We start from the raw sequence: 19,904 nt of genomic DNA on the forward strand, positions 1-19,904 counted from the left end.
GGGAAGGGGAAGGGTGTAGGTGCTGGGAGGAGGGCGGTGCGGCTTCTGGAGGCCCGCGGTGGGGGGGTGGGGGGGAAGAAACTGAAGGAGTCAAAGCGCGCAAAGGATGGAGTCAGCAACACTGGCCTCTGTAGTGACTTCGGCTTCCAGGACAGGGAGCCCAGTGTCCAGACGCGCACCGGAGAGGGCGCTGAACCATGTGGAGGCATGCGGTCCTCCAGTGGACCGTCGCAGTATGGGTGGGCCCGGGCTGGGGGGGCGGGGTTTGAGGTAGCTCGACCCGCCCGCACGGGGTGGACACGCCCAGTTCGGGTCCCGCCTCCCTCTCGCTTCGTCCAATCGGCCCCCCTCGGGGGGGGGGGGAGGCTCTCTCCGTTTCCCCAGCTCCGCCCACGCTTGAACTTTCCGAAAGACAGCCGAGCCGCCCAATGAGCTCTCAAGAGAGGCCGGTGCGGGAGGCCGAGCAGCCAATTGCCAATTGGGGTGCTGCATGGGCAGGAAAGGCGGGCCTCCGGGGCGGACGGGGAGGGGAACGCGCTGGTTGCTAGCAGCTGCGCACGCCGCCACCTTCCGCTGCGGGTCGGCTCATTATCAGTGGGCCTCTGCTGCGACGCCGGGTCAGGGCGCGAGGCCACGGGTCCGAGGTGTGGACCCGCGCTCCCGGTCAACGTGTCCCCCGCCCTCCGCCCGGCGCCCCGGCCCGCAGGTGAGGGCGCCCTGACGCGCGCGGGGCACAGTGTGCGCGGCGAGGGCGAGGGCCGGGGCCGGCGGGCGGGGCACGGGGTCGGACTCGCAATCACACCCTCAGGGGCTCCCCGAGGGCTTGGCTGCACCCCTGCTCCGCGCCCCGGAGGGACTCCCCTGCCGTTGGGCTCCGGCCCCCAGGTTTCCACGGAGAGGCGCCGAGGACGATTCCGGAAGCGCCAGGCGGACTCCGCCCCCTAGAGGCCGGGGGCGCCCCAACCCTCCTAATTCTGTCCGAGTGATTCCTGGTGCATCCCCAGCCCCCAAGGGTGTCGGCAAGGGACCAGCAGGTGTCCAGCCTGGTGGAGTCTCCTCTGGGGGTCTGAGCGTTTGGACTTGTTCTAGTGCCCGGAAGGCTCCCAGGGTGTTCAGAGCCAAGTCCCCTTCAGAATGGTGCAGGGCACAACTGAGTCATTCACAGAACGACAGCTGGGATCTCAGGTCAGGGTTGCCAGTGCGTGGTCACCTGAACCAGGAGTAGGGGCCTGGGGTGCAGGAGACAGCAAGTGGGAAGAGCAGCCACAGAGGTGTCAGGCCACACCTCGCAGTTTCCCCCAAGAGGGTGGGTGAAGGGGGAGGCCTGCAAGCCTGGGATCATCCCAACTTCAGGTATCAGGAAGAGGAAGGGTTGGTGTAGAGGGGGACCCTCTCCCCCAGATGCCTTCTCCTGGAAGCTTCTGTGTGTTCACAGGAGGGGTTCCACTGCCAGAAATGGTTGGGGAACTGGGCCCTGAAGGGTTAAGCAGGTTTCTGCAGAACATCTCAGTACAAACTCAGGAGGGGCCGCCTCTCTGGTGTCCAGTCTTACTGACGCAAGACAGGGGCTGCTTAGTTACCTAAGTTTGGCAGAAGAATAAAACAAATTCAGCCAGGGGAAGCACTTGTCACAGGAGAGGAGGACATGGTTGTCCTCACATCTGCTTGCTTCAGACAGCCTCACCCCCAACCCAGGGAGGCATTACCTGGCACTCCAGGCTCCTTCCTCTGCTGCGGAGGCTGACACAGCCTGCCTCAACCTAGACCAGCAGTGCCCAGGTGCCAGCCCCACTCTCATTGCATCTTCTCCTTCCTGCTCAGGCCAGCTAGTCTACCATGAAAGGCCATCGGACCAGCCCTGCTGGGCCTGTGGGGTGTTGCCCAGAAAGTGTGGACCTGAGTCTAACAGGCCTTCCTCCACCCATGACCCAGCGCCCCAACAGCGCCTCGGCCCCCAAGCCTCTCACCCGATCCATCTCTGTGGTCGCAGGCAGCGAATCTAGGAAGAGGGCACTGGTGAGTGACCTGGGGGGCAGGGGACACACCACTGAGCAAGGGGTTCACCTTCCAGGCCAGGAGCTGGCTCACAGGCAGTCAAGGGCAGCTTCTGAGGCTTTCTTGACCCATGTACTGGCCCGTGGGTTTTTTTTTTAAATGTTATTTATTTATTTTTAATTTTTTTCCTTTTTGCCACCCTTGTTTATCATTGTTGTTGTTATTGCTGTCGTTGTTGGATAGGACAGAGAAAAATGGAGAGAGGAGGAGAAGACGGGGGGAGAGAAAGATAGACACCTGCAGACCTGCTTCACCGCTTGTGAAGCACCTCCCCTGCAGGTGGGGAGCCGGGGGCTCGAACCGGAATCCTTAAGCTGGTCCTTGTGCTTGGCGTCACGTGGGCTTAACCCGCTGGGCGCTACCACTCAGCTCTTTGGCCCGTGGATTTTTTTGAATTCTTAGGCATTCATGTCTGAAATTCTGAGGTCCCAGGTTCAAGAGCTGAGTAGTACTCTGGTCCCTCAGCATCTCGCTATAAATACATGTCTAGGGAGTCGGGCAGTAGTGCAGTGGGTTAAGCGCACGTGGTGCAAAGCACAAGGACCGGCTCATGGATCTTGGTTCAAGCCCCCGGCTCCCCACCTGCAGGGGAGTGAAGCAGGTCTGTAGGTGTCTGTCTTTCTCTCCCCCTCTCTGTCTTCCCCTCCTCTCCATTTCTCTCTGTCCTATCCAACAATGATGACATCAATAACAACAATAATAACCACAACAATAAAACAAGGGCGAAAAAAGGGAAACTAAATAAATATTTAAAAATAAATAAATAAATACATGTATAAAATAAGTAAGAGCCAGGGGTCAGCTCAGCCTCCCAGTAGAAGACACATATTACTGTGAGTGAGGACCCAGGTTCCATCCAACCTTTGGTGCCATGTGGGAGCAGCACACACCAGGGAAGCTTCGCGATCAGTTAGAACAGTGCTGGGGTATCCCTCCTTTTCTTCCCTCACTGTTTCTACCTGTGATTAAAAGGGAAAAAGACAGAGTAACCTTGTCCCCTGACTCCCCCAACCTCTGCATTCCCTACTCACCCTCTCCCTGAGTCAGTCTGACTGTGAAAGGCCAGGTTGACAGTGTGAGTGTTGGGCTTCCCTACACCAGTACTTTGGGAGCAATGAGGGTGGCTCAACCACAGGAATGGGGTGGAGGCTGACTCCAGCTGACCTCCCTTCTCAACTCTACTGGAGACCTTTGAGCTTTGAAAGTAGCCCATGTCAAAAGCCAGCAGAGTGGGGCTTGGGCAGTAGCGCAGTGGGTTAAGCGCACGGTGCACAAAGCGCAGGGACTGGCGGAAGGATCCTGGTTCGAGCCCCCACCCCCCCACCTGCAGGGGAGTCTCTTCACAGGTGATAAAGCAGGTCTGCAGGTGTCTGTCTTTCTCTCCCCCTCTCTGTCTTCCCCTCCTCTCTCCATTTCTCTTTATCCTATCCAACAATGACGACATCAATAACAACAATAATAATAACCACAGCAATAGTAAAACAACCAGGGTAACGGAAAAAATGGCCTCCAGGAGCATAACCCTGGAGGCAAAAAAAAAAAAAAAAGCCAGCAGAGATTAAACCAGCCTTCTTCCTGGCTCCCTTTAGCACATAAATAGGAGCCACTTTTCTTTCTAACGGGAGCACTGCTCAATTCTGGCTCCTAGTGATGCCAGGAATTGAGTTTCAGGCATGAAAGTCTTGCAAAACCATCTTCTCCCCAACTTGAGAGATGCTACCCCTATCCCCCACTGCCAGGCAAGGATTTATTTATTTATTTATTAATGATAGAGGAGAGGAAGGAGAAGCAGGAGCAGCACTCTGGTCACTGTACCAGCTCCTTGGCTGCTGTAGGTATTGTTTTTAATGCTGAGGACTGCTGGCTGTGCTCTCTGTGCCTGACATGAGTTGATGAATACCACCTGCTTATGGCTTTTTTTGCACATACACCCATGGCCTCATGTTTTATTCTTCACAAGGGGTGACCAGTGTGCCCCTATTATAACCAGAGGCTCACAAGGATCCTGGTTCCTAAGCTGGGACCTCTTGCCCCATCACCCTCCTTGCTGTGTGAGGGGAGAGGTCTGTTCCCTTGAATGTCCCCAATGTCACTATATCTAAGTCAGTGTGCTCTGTTGGACTGGTCCGCAGAATTGGTTCTCTCTGTCCATCCAGCTTATCCTTGCAGCCCACTACATGCTGGTCTTGGGCATTTTCAGATCACATTCTGACCCAGGCTCTGCCCCGCCCCTGTCCACAGGCTTCCTTCTCTCTGTTCCATGAGGCTGGCTTGGTCACTGGTCGCTGGCTTAGGCACCTGGAGAACCTATAGGTGTTACCCTTTCTCAGCCCCCCTCATCCAAAGGCCTTGGGAGTTGTGACTTCACCCCCAGGGCAAGGGCTCTATTCCCCAAACCTTCTATCTTCCTCACTTCCCTACCAGACCCCAGTGTCCCCCACACTCTGCTGGGCCTTGTTGTGGGTGCAGCCTGCCATGCTGGCCTTGCCCAAATGCATTCATCTTCCTATTCTGATGGTCCCATGGTTTGGGGATGTGCTTCTTAAATGGGTTGTGTGCGTACACAACTGAGTTAGCCCTGACCAGCCCAGAGAGGATCCTCTTAGGAGTAGTTAGTGGCTTTAGTTTACTGCTGATGCTTTTTTGTGTTCCTCAAAGTCCAAAACAATGCCCATTAGTCAGAAAAGACCCGATGTTGTTCTAGAACAGCCATGGGGTGGGGGTGGGGGAATGAGGGGCCTAACATGGCATCATTGGGACTACGCCAGTGTCCTTCCTGTGGGTTGGTTTGCTTGTCTCCAGGGTTCAGAAGTATTTGGAATTTGAAGACGTAGGTTTCTTCTGCTTAAAGTTCCCAGGCCCTGTGGCATTTGGTCATCGTCCCTGAGGCCATCCTCTGCTGGAATGTGGCTTTTCCTTTGATAGTGAAGCTGTTTTTCTCTACAGGGAAGTGGGAGAATAACCTAAGGGCTCCTGGTGCACCACAGTCAGCACCCCTAGTGTCAGTGTGCAACCATGCTGGCTCTGTGTCCCCACCAGTCACCGCAAAGCCCCCTGCCTGCCCCTTCACCCTTCAGCATCCTGAGGACCCCCTAGCCCCTCCACTGGGCCTTAGCTATGGCCCCTGTTTCCTCCCACCCCCTTAAGGCAGCTCACACCCTGCACTCAGTGGGTTTGTCTCTTTAGACTTGCAGCCTTTAGTCACTGGCTATGATGGTGCCATGCCTGGGCTGGCAGGATGGTGGCTAGGCAGCACCATGTGGCTCTCAGTGTCACATGGTGTGTGTGGTATGCTGCCCCCGCCCATGGCACTGATCTGTCTGTGGTCTGGATCGGTCCCACCCATGGCATCGCCTGTGCAGGTGGCCTTCTCTTCCCCAGCCTTCCCATTCCCTTTGATGATACGCTGGCCGAGCTGGTCTCTCTGCCTTTGCCATACACCTCCCCACAGGTGTCTCTGTCCCATGCTGATAGGAAGAGGCTGAGATTGGGTAGGGAGGACTGGAGGGGGCGAGATACCCAATTCCAGTAGTGGGTGGGGACATGGGTCAGTGTCACAGTTTTCCAGGCCAGAGTTCACACACTCCCACTGGCCCCCACCTGTGGGCATGCATAGCCATCTTCCTGGGAGCACAGTGGGGCTCTTGGAGGCCAGGCTCAGCACTCACAGCCACTACTCCAACTACTCTCCCACTGCCATGCCCCTGTGTTCTCAGCTCAGGCAAGGCCTGGCCACATCATGGAGTCCCCCTTTTTTTGCAGGAGGCCATGGTGCCCGAAGGCTCGAGGGCCATCAACAACCTACGCAGATCCAACAGTGCCACCCAGGTGCCCCGGGTGTGGAGCAGCCCCCTCAGGTGAGCCCACACACGGCATCCTGAATGCTCAGGTGTGCTTGGAGCCCTTTGTAGCCACACCTGTGTGGACATTGGCTGGGGGTGGGTGTGAGTGTCACATAGGCACAGCAGGACCCAGAGCCATCCTCAAGGCTCTTTCCCGGCTAAGGGGTGGTTGTGTGGTCAGCACACCACTTGCTCACTGTGGCTCCTGTGGATACCTCTCCCCTAGGCTTCCCGCCATGCCAGAACCTCCAGGCCATTGTGCTGGGGTTACAGGGTCACCGTCCCTCCTAGCCTAGATGACTGTTCCTGACTTTTTTTTTTTTTTTTTTTAACCAGAGCACTATTCAGCTATGGTTTATGTTGGTACAGGGTATTGAACCTGGGACTTTGGAGCCTCAGGCACAAGAGTCTCTTTGCATAACCATTATGCCTTTTATCCCTGCCCTGCCCCTGATTTTTCCAATGCAGGCCAGCAGAGTCCCCCGACTTCCTGGCCCTGTTTGAGGGGAGCCCCAGTAGCCAGAAGAGGCTGGGCAGCCTGGGCAAGGCTCCCAGTGAGCAAGGTGCCACCTGGAACATCCTGGTAAGGCAGCTGCCCCAGCACCTCCAGGGCCTCCTGTCCTGGAGGGATAACACTGCCCCCCTCCTTGTTCTTCTGTGAGGAGGAGCAAAGAACTCCCATTGCCCCTCCTGTTTGTGGGGGTAGGGTGGGGTGTCAGTGGTGAGGTGTGGCTCGTGGGCTGAGGGCCTCTCTGCACAGGACGAGCAGCCTAGGGCTGTCACCTTGATGTCCTGCACCCAGAGTCCCAGCACTATGGATGCACCTGCAGGCCCTCAAAGGAGAGAGTGTTCAGTGGCCTTGTCCCCCAGCTTCACAGCCAACAACAGGTACACACACACACCCCACCCCCCATCTCCTAGGGGTCTACTGTGCTCGTTTTTGACTTGTTCACCAGAGTGCTTGGCACTGAGTTGTGGACAGGTGCTGCAGCTTGGGGACCTGGGCAGGTGATCTGGGGCAATCAGCAGTGGGTGAAGGACGCTCAGACGAGGCCCGCCCCCTCCCACCATCTGTCTTTTGCAGGAGCAGCAAGGCAGCCGTGGGCAACCGTGTGATGGCCATGGTGCACAACCAGCACAGCCCCGCTGAAAAGGCGCCACCCCCCAAGAGCTCCAACCACACCTCCTCGCCCCTCAAGTGAGGCCCCTCACCACCTACCCTGCTCAGCAGGGACCCACCACCACATAATCACACACACACCAGGCCAGACAGCCAGTGTATGGTGCGTCCAGCCCCTGGCCATATCCAGAGCCACAGAGGGAGCCTGGGCTCTGAGCTGAGCAGTGGCTCCCGCTGTCATGGGTCACAGGGGAGGGTCCAGCAGCCACTGTGAGCCCCCGACCCCAAGGTTGCTGTAGGACCAACCTTTGACTCTTCCTACCCCCCCCCTTTTTTTTTAATTGATTGATTATTGGATAGAGACAGAAATTGAGGCAGGGGAGAGAGAGAGAGACAGAGACACCTGCAGCTCTGCTTTACCACTCATGCTTCACCCCCTCTGTAGGTGGGGACCAGGGGATTGAACCGGGTCCTTGCGCACTGTGATGTGTGCACTTAGCCAGATGTGCCACCACCTGGCCCCTCTTACCCCTTTTTTAAAAAATATTTTATTGCCTCCAGGATTATTATTTAAGAAAGGATTAATTAACAAAACCATAGGGTAGGAGGGGTACAACTCCACACAATTCCCACCGCCCAATCTCCATATCCCACCCCCTCCCCCGATAGCTTTCCCATTCTCTATCCCTCTGGGAGCATGGACCCAGGGTCATTGTGGGTTGCAGAAGGTAGAAGGTCTGGCTTCTGTAATTGCTTCCCCGCTGAACATGGGCATTGACTGGTCGGTCCATACTCCCAGTCTGCCTCTCTCTTTTTCCCTAGTAGGGTGGGTCTCTGGAGAAGCTGAGCTCCAGGACATATTGGTGGGGTCTTCAATCCAGGGAAGTCTGGCCGGCATCCTGATGACACCTGGAACCTGGTGACTGAAAAGAGAATTAACATACAAAGCCAAACAAATTGTTGAGCAATCATGGACCCAAAGCTTGGAAAAGTTGCCTCCAGGATTATTGATGGTGCTCTATGCCTGCACTATGAATCTGCTGCTCTTGGTGACCTTTTTTTTTTTTCATTTCTCATTTTATTGGATAGGACAGAGAGAACAGAGAAATTGAGAGCAGAGTGGGGGTTAGGGAGAAAGAAAGACAGACACCTGCATACCTATTTTGCTGCTTGTGAATCTTCCCCTCTGCAAATGGGGGATGGGGGCTTGACCCCAGATCCTTGTGTACTTTGTGTGCCAAACTGGGTGTGCCACCACCCGGCCCCCTTGTATTTTATTTTTTAATTTACCTACTTGTTTATTTTAACTGAGCCCAACTTGGCTCTGGCTTATGGCAGTACTGGTGATTGAACCTAGGACATTTAGTGCTCTACAGGCATGAAAGTCCTTTTGTATAACCACTATGTTATCTCCCCAGCCCTACTTATTTTATTTTTGTCTCCAGTGTTATCACTGGGGCTCGGTACCAAGCACTACATATCCACTGCTTCTGGTGGCCATTTTTCCCATTTTATTGGATAGGACAGAGGGAAATTGAGAGGAGAGGGGGAGGTGGAGAGAGAGAGAGAGAGACTGAGAGATATACAGGAGGTGGAGGTGGCACAGTGGATCAAGCATTGGAATCTCAAACATGAGGTTCTGAGTTGAATCCCTGGCAGCACATGTACCAGGATGATGTCTGGTTCTTTCTCCTCCTGTCTTTCTCATTAATAAATACTAAAAAAAAAAAAAAAAAAAAAATGAGAGAGGAAGAGAGACACCTGCAGGCATGCTTCACCACTTGTGAAGCATCCCCACCCCCCATCTACCCCCACCCTCAAACCAGTATCCTTGTATTTCATACTATGTACACTTAACCTAGTGCACTATCACCTGGCCCCCACCCTACTTACTTTACTTAATGAGAGATACAAAGAGAAAGACCAGGCTACTGCTCAATTCTGGTTTATGGTGGTGCGGGGGGGGGGGGGGCAGGTAGTAGCCGTACCTGGTTGAGTATAGATGTTACAACACACAAGGATTGGGGCTCAAGCCCCCAGTCCCCACTTGTAAGGGAAAAGCTTCATAGGCAGTGCTGCAGATCTCTCTCTTTCTCCCTCTTCCCCTCCCTCTCATTTTTTTTTTTCTGTCTCTATACAATACTAAAAATTTTTTTTAAAAACTATAGGGTGATACTGGGGATTGAACTTGGGACCTGAGAACCTCAAGCATGAGAGCCTGTTGCATAACCACTGTTTTCTCCCCTGCCCTTTCTTTTAGCAACATTGTCAAGGCAGCTACAGATGAGGGCCATGAGAGCAGCAGCTTCCGGAAGCCTCAGAAGAATCTAGCCAGCAGCAAGCAGGTGGCCCAGAACAACATGGGGGCCACTGCCAGCCTCCTAAAACGGAAGGAGGTGACAGAGGAGGAGGCTGAGAGGTGACAGCAGGCAGGGGTGGGAGGGGGCCCCAGCTCTGAGAGAAATGTCACTTTAGATTCTAAGGTTGAGGAGGCTATGGGCGCTGTGACTCCAGTTGGGCAAAACATCCTGAAAGGTGCATCTGCTGAGTGTCCCCAAACTATCACACTGACTCAGGGAAGCTCTGTGGCATCCAGGCCTGGCGGGTGCCCCAGAGTCAATTAAGGTCCTCTGTCTCTTAAGTGTTATTTATACACCAATGGCTATGCCCACTTGCACTTATACTTCCATGGGCGTTGACACATCATTGACACAACCTTCTAGGTCAGGGACATCCCACCCTGTCCCCCTCACTCCCCAACTGAACACCTCACTCCTCCAGAAGGTCCTGGGCTGTGCTGTACCAGCTCTGGCCTGGGTGGCTACTTCCCACCATGACTGGCATGTGTCGTCGCCTGTGCGTTCACACACAGCCAGATGTCAGTGTCACCCAGCCACCTGACCCACTGGGGTGCTGAGTTCTGCCGTCCTGCAGGTTCATACACCAGGTAAACCAGGCCGCAGTCACCATCCAGTGCTGGTACCGCAGGCAGGCTCAGCGGCGCCACAGGCAGGGGACTTCCAGGCTGGAGCACCTACTGGCATCTAAGCGGGAAGTGAGTTGCAGGGGCTGCTCCCTGGACATTGGCCACCCGGGGGTCCTGTCCTCTGTGAGGCAGAAGGTATCAGGCCAGGGGGAACAGGTCTGTGTCAGGAGACCTTGTTTCCCAGTTACACCCTCTGCACAGGAGCGGCGCCAGCGACAGAAGGAGGGGAATCTTTTGGATCTGCACCAGCAGAAGGAGACAACCCGGCGGAAGGCCCGGGAGGAGAAGGCACGCCAGGCCAGGCAGGCAGCCATTCAGGTGCAGTGACCACGCCAGGACCCCACTCACAGGGTCACTGCACCCTGGGCAGCTCAACTGGGTGTACGGGCCATGCTCCCCACAGGGCAGGCTGCTCACTGTGCTCCCGCCTACGGCAGGAGCTACAGCAGAAACGAGCCCAGAAGTCAGGCGACGAGGAGCTTAGGCTGCCGAGGGGGCTGCAGCCCCCACAGGAGGCTTCCCCGGGGCAGGGCAGTGTCCCCGGCAAACCCCACAAAGCCAACAACACTGGTGAGTGACCCCATGTGCAAGCACTCCATCTGACCACCCTCTCCAGGAAGGCAGCGGACCCAGCTGCTTTACCCTCCACAGCACAGTCCCCTCCAGCGTCCAGCCCACAGGGCAGGGCTCCAGTGCCTATCCTTTTTTTTTTTTCTTTATTGGGGAATTAATGTTTTACATTCAACAGTATCCAGTGCCTTTTCTGTGCATCCCCTCCATCCCTGCCTCTGGCTCCTCCACACTTAATTGCCTCCTTAAGAAGGTAACACCCAAGAGTTGGGCGGTAGCACAGCAGGTTAAGTGCAGGTGGCGGGCGCAAAACGCAGGGACTGGCATAAGGATCCTGGTTCAAGCCCCTGGCTCCTCACCTGCAGGGTAGTCGCTTCACAAGCAGTGAAGCAGGTCTGCAGGTATCTATCTTTCTCTCCCCCTCTGTCTTCCCTTCCTCTCTCCATTTCTCTCTGTCCTATCCAACAACAATGACATGAATAACAACAATAATAACTACAACAATAAAACAAGGGCAACAAAGGGAATAAATACTTTTAAAAAATTATTTTTTAACATCTTTATTTATTGGATAGAGACAGCCAGAAAATGAGAGGGAAGGGGGTGGTAGAGATGGGAGAGAGACAGAGAGACACCTGCAACACTGCTTCACCACTTGCAAAGCTTCCCCCATGCAGGTGGGGACTGGGGGCTTGAACCTGGGTCCTTGCGCATTGTGACATGTGCGCTCAACCAGGTGCGCCACTACCCAGGCCCAAATAAATGCTTTTTTAAAAAAAAAAAAAAATTTAATTAAAAAGAAAAGAAGGTAACACCCAAGTGGGGCAGCTTTGTGTCCTGACTATAGGGGGCCCCCTTTTGCACCGCAGGCATGGAAGACCCCCGCCAACATAGCTCTGACCCATTACCAGAGCCCCAGTCGCTTCTGGAGGACAAGTTCAAGGTTGGGGACCCTCACTCATATCCCTTCCTTGGTCACTCACACCAGGCAGGGCTACCAGAAGTGGGTGCTTGAGCCTGGTGGGGACAGGCTCATAGATTTGCTCTGGGAGGGGGGGTCTCCTGTCTGTACCCCCAAAGCAGCTGGGTGCTCAGATGTTCATGTGACACCAAGGCCCCCAGCTCCCCAGCTGCTGGGAACTGAGTCCAGGCCCCATCTCACCCACCCTTCCTGTTCCCTGGAGATGGAGGCCTGTGGCTGAGAGGGGCTCCCTGTTGGGCCCCAGGAGGCCGTGCCCCCTAGGCCTGGCCCACTTCTCCCTCCCTCCCACTTTAGGACAACAGCTCCTGGGTTGCAGCTGCTGAGGACTTGGAGCCACAGGCACCTGCTATCTACACGGCCAAGCCCCAGGCGGCCCTGCAAGATCTGCTGGCCACACTGAGGCTCCTGGAGGAGGAGCCGGAGCCACTTCCCTGGCCCCGGGCCTACTCCAAGGACAGATACACCTGGACCGATGAGGTGCCGGTGCGGCCAGTGGGCAGGAGAGCCAATGCCCCTCACTTTAGGCTTTGGTGGATCTCCAGCTTTCCACGGGATCCCTGGGGGGGATGATGGGGGCATCCACAGACAACACCCCCAGGGGGTGGCCAGTGGCTTCTGCTCTTCTCCCAGACCCTCCTTGGCTGCCTGTCCCCCCTGCCTTCTGCCCTCCCTGGACCTCTACAGGCCTGGAAGGTGACCTTAAGGCCCTGCCACCCACAGGAGGAGTCCAGCTCCCTGACAGCAGACAACCTAGAGCACTTCAGGCAGCTGGGGGCAGCGGAGCCCCCCGGAGCAGGCACCCTGCTCTCTGAGGCTAAGCTGCAGAGCATCATGAGCTTCCTAGACGAGATGGAACAGGCAGGCCAGGAGAGGCCAGCCTCGGCCCCACAGGTGGAGGGCACACAGGAGGGGGAGTGGCATCCTCAGGCAAGCAGGCCCACCTGACACCTCCCACCCACAGGGGCCGGAGCCCACTGCAGAGGCGAGCAGCATGGGGATGCAGCTTCGGCTGGAGGTGGAGGAGAAGCGGCGAGCTGTGGGGCTGCTGCAGAGAGCACTGGTATAGCCTCCTCCACCCCCCTGCGGGTCCTAGTGGCTGCCCCCCACCCTGCTCAGGCCTGTGTTCTCCCCTCAGGCACAGCAGCGGGACCTCACCGCCAGGAGGGTCAAGGACACGGAGCGGGAACTAGGGCGGCAGCTGGGGCAACAGAGGGAGCACTATGAGGCCACTATCCAGCGCCATCTGGCCTTCATCGACCAGGTGATGAAGGGGACAGTGGGGCCTCGAGCTGGGTGAGGTGGGTCACCCCATGTCATAGAGACCCCTAGAACCCCGACCTCTCTCACTGTACCTCTTCCTCTGTGGAAGAGGGCAGTATCTTTTTCTGCAGCACTAGATTTGAGGCACCCAGCCCCATCAGTCCCCCCTAGTGGGGCCCACTCTTTTTTTTTTTTTTTTTTTTGGTATCCAGGGTTATTGCTGGGCCTTGGTGCCTACACCACGAATCCACTGCTCCTAGAGGCTATTTTTTCCCCTTTGTTGCTCTTGTTGTGGTTATTGTTGTTGTTATAGATGCCATTGTTGTTGGGTAGGACAGAGAGAAATGGAGAGAGGAAGGGAAGACAGAGAGGGGGAGAGAAAGATAGACACCTGCAGACCTGCTTCACCACTTGTGAAGTGACTCCCCCAGGTGGGATCTCGAACTGGGATCCTTATGCCGGTCCTTGCACTTGGCACCATGTGCATGCACCTAACCCACTGCACTACCGTCCGACTCCCGGGGCCCACTCTTCACCTCGCCCTTCCTTCCTCTTCCATGGCCCTGCCCTGTGGGGAACTGCACCCCCTTCCTGGCCATCTGTATTCCAGGAGAATGGCCTTCTCTGCTCTGGGAGGGCAGGGCAGTCAGAGGTCTGTATGAGTGGGGTGAGCGAGGGGTCCCTCAGCCCTCCCTGTAGGCACCCCCACCAGGTCCTCTCACACTCAGGGAGTGGGGGAGGCTATGGATTGGGGCCCAGCCTTTCTGGTCCTAGTCTCCCTGGGAAAAGGGAACTGGGGGCCCAGGGCTACAGCCCACCAAACGTCTCCTCTCACTCTGTTTGCTTTCTGAAGATTCAGTCATTTATTTTCACGAGGAGACAGACCAGAGCACTGCTCAGCACTGGCATAGGTGGAGCTGGGGCTTGAACCCATGGCCCCTAGAGCCTCAGCATATGTGTTCTACATGCTGCCCCAATGCCATATCCCTAGACCCCCTGCCCCATCTGCCCATAGCTGATCGAGGACAAGAAGGCCCTGAGCCAGAAGTGCGAGACCTTGGTGGCTGAGCTGAAGCTGGGAGACCAGAGGCACAAGGAAAGGGCAGCCCAGATGCAGGAACAGCATGAGCTGGTGTGTGCCTCGGGGGGTGCGGGGGGAGGCACTGAGCCTGTGTCTAGGCACCTCCCCACCTACCACCCACTTTCTGGATGACAGGAGATCAAGAAGCTCAAAGAGCTGATGAGCGCCACCGAGAAGGTGAGGCGGGAGAAGTGGATCAATGAGAAAACCCGCAAAATCAAGGAGATCACTGTTAGAGGTGGGGTCCCCTCCTCCAGGGGGTGATGGGACCAAGGGTCCTCAGAGCGGATGAGATCCCTGCAGCCTTTGCTGCCCACCCCTCCACCCCCCCCCCCACCCCCCAGGCCTGGAGCCTGAAATCCAGAAGCTGATCACCAAGCACAAGCAGGAGGTGAAGAGGCTGCAGGGACTGCACGCGGCAGAGCTACAGCAGGCAGAGGAGCGGGCGGCGCAGCAGTACAGCCGGCGTGCAGAGGAGCTGCGTGCACAGCTGGAGAGCGAGAAGGAGGCTCTGGGCCAGCAGGAGCGGGAGCGTGCCCAGCAGCGGTGGGTGCCATGGGTCAGCCCAGAAGGGGGCGGGGGAGGGGCCACCTAGGCCAGGTAGGCAGCACCATCCTCCTGTCCTGGGGTGCTGACCCAGGCAGGGAGGCTCCTGAGGTTTGCCCCTGGGTGGCTCTGACCGCAGGGCGGGTATCCCGCACGCAGCTTCGAGCAGCACCTGGAGCAGGAGCAGCGGGCCCTGCAGCAGCAACGACGGCGGCTCTACAGTGAGGTGGCCGAGGAGAAGGAGCGGCTGGGCCAGCAGGCCGCCAGGTACACCCAGGCCTGGGTGTCCCTCCCCTTGCCACCCTCTTGTGCGATTTGGTGCTGACCTCTGGCCCCCGCAGGCAGCGCGCGGAGCTGGAAGAGCTGCAGCAGCAGCTGGAGGAGAGCAGTGCAGCAGGTGGCCGGGCCCTACGGGCTGAGTTTGAGAAGGAAAGAGAGGGGCAGGAGCGCCGCCACCAGGTTAGGAGGCCCCTGGGGGCTGGGCCGAGTGGGATTTCTAGCTGCCTGCTGGGACTCACTGATGTCCATCCCCAGATGGAGCTCAAGGCCCTGAAGGAACAGCTGGAAGTTGAGAGGCAGATGTGGGAGGCCAACTGCTCCAAGAAGGAGGTGGGGGCACACTCTTAGCCAACCTGCACCCAATATTCATTGGTGCCATACCAGGGCCCCACTCCTCAGCCCCCTCCTTCCAGGGCACATTTCTGGGTATCATGGTCTCACTGGGGGTGGGATTGGCAGTTCTGGGCATATACTGGGCGGTGCTGCTCCTGCAGTCACTGGATGGCCTGTGGGTCCCCTGTGAGAGGATAGACCTCTGCTTGAGTGACCAGTGTCAAGCACAGGTACGGGTGTGGACTCAGTGCCCTCTACCACTGCCTCCTGGGCCAGTATAGCACCCTCAGCCCTAGGATTTGCGGGATCTGGCCCAGAGTGAGGCACCAGAGTGGCAGCTCACTCCCTCCTCTCATGCCCCCAGGAAGCCTGGCTGCTGAGCCGGGAGCAGGAGCTGAAGGAAGAGATCCGGCGGGGCCGGGACCAGGAGATTGAGCTGGTGATCCGGCGGCTAGAGGCTGACACCACGCTGGCCCGGGAGGAGAGCGAGAGGGCTGCGGAGAGCCGGTGAGGCCACCAGTCCTAGGGAGCCGGGCACAGTGCAGGGGGCACCTGCTGACCTGCCTCTTGGCCCACAGCATCCAGCGCTTACGGGACAAGTACGAGGCAGAGCTGGCAGAGCTGGAGCGCTCTGAACGGCAACTGCAGGAACGGTGCACGCAGCTCAAAGGGCAGCTTGGGGAGGCTGAGGGTGAGGCTGGGCGCCTGCAGGCACTGCTGAGGCAAAAGGAAAAGGAACTGGCTGACACGCGAGCGGTGAGCAGGGCACTGGGTGGGTAGGTGGGTGGGCACCTCAGGGCACCCAGCACCCCACTGACGGTTCATGCCCCCGGCCACCAGGTGAACGAGCAGCTGACGGCTGAGAGGAGTGGCCTGGCCCAGGTCCTGCACCAGGAATTCACCGGCCGACTGGCAGCCTCCGAGGAGGAGAACAGGCAGCTCAGGGCCGAGCTGGCTGCACTACGTACCCGCCAGCAGCTGGAGCTGGAGCAACTGACGCGCGACAGGCAGGCGGAGCTGGAGGCCGTGCACAGGAGGTAGGCCAGGTCTCTGAGGCCCTCTTAGCACCTGCTTGGGGCAGGGCCTGGAGCTAGCCTCTTGTGAACGCTAGACTTAGACACCCCATTGGCGGGGGTGTGTGTGTGTGTGTGTGTGTGTGTATGTGTGCTGTCCCTCCCCTGGGCCCAACCCTACCAGGGACCCTGGGAGGGGAGGATGTAGGGGAAGGTCACTTGCCCTTAGTTCAGAGCCCAGTTGCTTGGTTGTTTCTGGGGCTCAGCGCTTTAGGATTGTTTTCCAGAGACAGAGACAGAGAGGCAGGGAGACAGAAAGCGACCACAGGGCCAAAGCTTTCTTTCTTTTTTAAAAATCTTTCTATTACTGGATGGAGACAGAAAGAAATTAAGAAGGAAAGGGGAGATAGAGAGAAAAAGAGACAGAAAGACACCTGCAGACCTGTTGAACCACTCGTGAAGCTTTCCCCCTGCAGGTGGGGGCCATGGCCTTGAACCCAGGTCCTTGCACACTGTAATGTGTGCACTTAACCACTTGCGCCACCACCTGTCCCCCCAAAGCTTTCTTCAATACAGTGGGGGCCTCTCCCTTTTGGGCATTATTGTCACTCCCCACACCCGGACTCAGAGGCCACCGTGCTGTCCTTAGGGTGAAGGTGGCACTGGCCAAGAAGGAGGAGGCAGTGAGCAGCCTCCGGAAGCAGCATGAGGTGGGTGCCTGCGGCGGCTGTGTGGGATGGGGTGCTCAGAGTAGGAGTGCTGACCCGTGTATGCTGCAGGCAGCCATGAAGCGAGCGGACCACCTTGAGGAGCTTCTGGAGGAGCACTGAGTACTGGGCTCCAGCACCAAGTGACGCTGCCCGTAACATGGACACAAGGTGTCAGGCTGTGCGGAAGGAGGTGCTGCCTGGTGGCCCCTGCTGTGTTCCTCTGGGCCCTGCCGTCCCCTCCTTACCTGGCCCTGCCCTGGCTAGGGGTGAGAGCCTCCTGAAATCTTACAGTAAAGTCTTTTTTTTTTTTTTTTTAAACAGTAGAACTGTGTTTCTGTGCTGCGGGTCATACCCATTTTCCCTCACTAGAGCCCCAGGGCCTCTACTCAGAATGACAGTGTGTTCCTTCCCCCTCCAGCCTGGCCTTATGGTCACCATAGACTCACCTCCATTTCATACCAAGCCCAGGAAGGACACTTCTGCCTGTAGGGACTGCGACCCATCTGCTGCTACTGCTGTACCAACCCTGTCCCCACCCTCACCCCCAGACCCTCGGGTTCCTCCCGAGGGAGGTAGACAGCTTGTAACTGGAGGTAGACAGCTTGTAACTGACCTTCAAGAGATGGGCACTGGGGAATTGATGGTGCACCCAACAGAGTACAGGTGACCAGTTATGAGGATCCAGGTTCAAGACCAGGCTGCCTTTTGGGAGCACCATGAGGGGAATATCCCAGGCAGTACTGAAACACTGAGATGTCACTCCTCTCTTTCCTTCTGCTTCTCTCTGATGCTAACCCTTTAGCTAGAGGAAAGAAAAAGTGACTGTCAGGGATGTTAGAGCTGTGCAGGCACTGAGCCCCAGTAATAACCCTGGTGGCAGAGAAATGGGCACTGGACCACCCTGCCCATGAGGCAGCAGGAGCCCCTTTCTCAAGGGATCCCCAAGAATCGGGCCTCCCCTGCTGGGGCCAGGCTGCTGGAGAGCTGCCCTCCAGCCCTGGGTGTCCTAGCCACTCTGTTGTCAGGTGCCACCACAAGGCCAGAGTGGCCCACAGCCACATATGAGCTGAGGCAGGATCCCTGTCTCCCTTTGAGGTTGGGAATGATACAGCAGGTGAGCAGGGTCACCACCAGCCCCATCCCCCAGGCCTGCCCACCTCCTGGACCAGGGTGGCAACACAGTGCTGGTGCCCATCTCTCCCTGCTCACCTGGGTGCCAGGCAGTAAAATTGGCTGGTAAACTGAGGCAGGTGCCCTGACCCCAGCTCCAGTTGGCTCTGGACTTCCTCCATCTTGACCCCCATGGAGAGGAGCCTGTACACACACACCCCCAACCCCTCACCCCAAGACACAGGGAAGGGCTGCAGCCTTGCCAGCTCTTCTGGGCCTCCCAGCCTGGGGGCTTCAGCATTTTAGGAGAGGAAAGAGAGGGAGAGAGATACCATAGCACTGCTTCACCATCCTTGGAGCTTCCTCTGGTGCTGGTCACAGGGCTCAAACCCAGGGCCTCGTGCTGGTAAGGTGTTCACTCTACCAGCTGAACTGGTAGAGTCTCTCAGCCTCTATTCTTTTGCACTTTTGGCTCTCAACCCCCCCTCCCCCACCCACTGTCGTGTGTTTGTGTGTATGTCTGTCCTTACTCTCCTGGCCCCAAGTGCCAGCTCCCCCTTCACATTCATTCATTCACTCACCCACCCTTCTGTCCTTCGTCACTCACTCATCCAGTACCCATTCATTCACCTGCTCATTCATCCCCTTTGTCCTCCATCCAGCAACTCATTTGCTCATCTGTCCATTCGTCCACTTGTCCATCCACCTATTCCTGCTCTATACCAGCCTCTGCACACCATCCCCATTCCCATTGTCAGCTCTCTGTGTCATTCCCAGCTCAGCTGTCAGTTGTAGTTGACTGCAGACATTCAGGGCTCTGGGATTCCTGTCATTCCTGCACCTCAACCCACCCCCCAGCCACTGGGCAGTGTCTCAGCCCCTCAAGAGGCTGGAAGGGGGGACCTGGACACTGGCCCTGAATGGCCTGCTCCCAGGGGCAGGGGGGCTGGCAGGTGGTGCTGTGGTGAGGGAGGCCTATTTGTGGGGTGACCAGTCTATCAAGAGGTGGCCTCTGCTCCTCCATGGGGATATGGGGATGAGGAAGGGCCTGCAAACCCCCCACACACACACACACAGAGCCAGCACCACCCCCCACCCCCACCCCTGGGCAGAGGAGCATAGTGCATCAGCCTGGTGACCACTGCTGCTCCCTGGGCAGCTCTAGTGGGCCTGAGGGGTGGAGCCTAGTGAGGGGCAGTATTAGGGCATCAGAGCTCAGCCTTGGGCTCCTCAGTTAAGACATGGATTGTGGCATCCTACAGCTAGTGTGGGCACAGCAGTGCCTGGTGCCTGGTGGTCTCTGAGCCCCCAGGTGTGCAGGTGTGGAAAAGTGGAGGTACATGGGGAGAAGGGGAGTGAGAGTCATGGGCAGAGCTGATCCATGCTGGGTGTGCTCCCAGGAGTGCAGCCTCAGGGTCCTTCATAGCTGATCTGTGACAGACAGCCCCCAGGTGTCTCCGAGCTCAGCTCTTGAGGCTTCTGTGGCCTGAGTGGAATAAAACCTCCCTGGAATTGGGAGTGGGCCCATGGTGGGAGGTCAAGTCCAGAGAGACCTTGCTGGAACTGGTAGTAGGACCCCCTCCATGGGTGCCCATGGTGAAGGGGAGCAAGGGGTGGCAGTAGGAGTGGCACTGGGAGTCTCCCCCGCCCCAGTTTCCCTCCTGGTCCCTCACAACCTAGCCTGTCCAGCCCCTCACACAATGTACTTCCAGACACTCAGACTGTGTCATGCATTTAATGTTGTTTGTCTTCCATGTTCTGGGTGTGAGCTGCATCTACTTCCTTGACCGCATGCACAACCCATGATGCCCCGAGGCCTTTGGTGGCCCAAAACTCAGGGTTACTTCTTTGGGATTTTCTCCTTTTTGACCAACTCAAAAAATTCTAGAAAAGGGCATGGCATAATGGTTAAGCAAATAGACTCTCATGCCCGAGGCTCCAAATTCTCAAGTTCAATCTCCCACACCACCTTAAACGAGAGCTGAGCAGTGCTCTGGTAGAAAAAAGTGTGGTCTGG

At 57.0% G+C, this 19,904-nt stretch overlaps 1 protein-coding gene across 8 annotated transcripts; it reads left to right on the top strand.

Moving 5' to 3' along the window:
• The first annotated feature begins 497 nt into the window (after positions 1-497).
• CEP131 (centrosomal protein 131) lies at positions 498-17,095 on the top strand. 8 transcript variants are annotated; one of them, XM_060171802.1, is made up of 26 exons: positions 502-706; positions 1,822-2,016; positions 5,818-5,912; positions 6,366-6,480; positions 6,658-6,785; positions 6,982-7,095; positions 9,278-9,436; positions 9,952-10,072; positions 10,205-10,321; positions 10,441-10,573; positions 11,443-11,516; positions 11,850-12,032; positions 12,276-12,446; positions 12,517-12,615; positions 12,691-12,816; positions 13,831-13,947; positions 14,032-14,134; positions 14,241-14,442; positions 14,602-14,709; positions 14,784-14,901; positions 14,977-15,051; positions 15,419-15,561; positions 15,633-15,810; positions 15,895-16,091; positions 16,696-16,777; positions 16,847-17,095. In XM_060171802.1, exons 2-26 carry the CDS (start codon positions 1,837-1,839, stop codon positions 16,895-16,897), a joined length of 3,189 nt encoding a protein of 1,062 aa, XP_060027785.1. In that variant the 5' UTR covers positions 502-706; positions 1,822-1,836; the 3' UTR covers positions 16,898-17,095. The 8 variants fall into 8 exon arrangements, with proteins under 8 accessions (XP_060027791.1, XP_060027789.1, XP_060027785.1 ...); XM_060171804.1 differs by having other exon boundaries at positions 16,851-17,095; XM_016193264.2 differs by having other exon boundaries at positions 16,717-16,777; positions 16,851-17,095.
• The last annotated feature ends 2,809 nt before the right edge of the window (positions 17,096-19,904 follow it).

This window comes from Erinaceus europaeus, chromosome 14, assembly GCF_950295315.1.
Source record: "Erinaceus europaeus chromosome 14, mEriEur2.1, whole genome shotgun sequence".
Taxonomy (NCBI): Eukaryota; Metazoa; Chordata; class Mammalia; order Eulipotyphla; family Erinaceidae; genus Erinaceus; species Erinaceus europaeus.

Excerpts from the sequence above, each read along its gene's own strand:
- CEP131 (XM_060171802.1), top strand. The coding sequence starts at position 1,837 with ATGAAAGGCCATCGGACCAGCCCTGCTGGGCCTGTGGGGTGTTGCCCA. Across the intron at positions 6,786-6,981 it reads AGCTTCACAGCCAACAACAG|GAGCAGCAAGGCAGCCGTGG; the intron begins GTACACACACAC and ends TGTCTTTTGCAG. Across the intron at positions 12,817-13,830 it reads ATCTGGCCTTCATCGACCAG|CTGATCGAGGACAAGAAGGC; the intron begins GTGATGAAGGGG and ends ATCTGCCCATAG.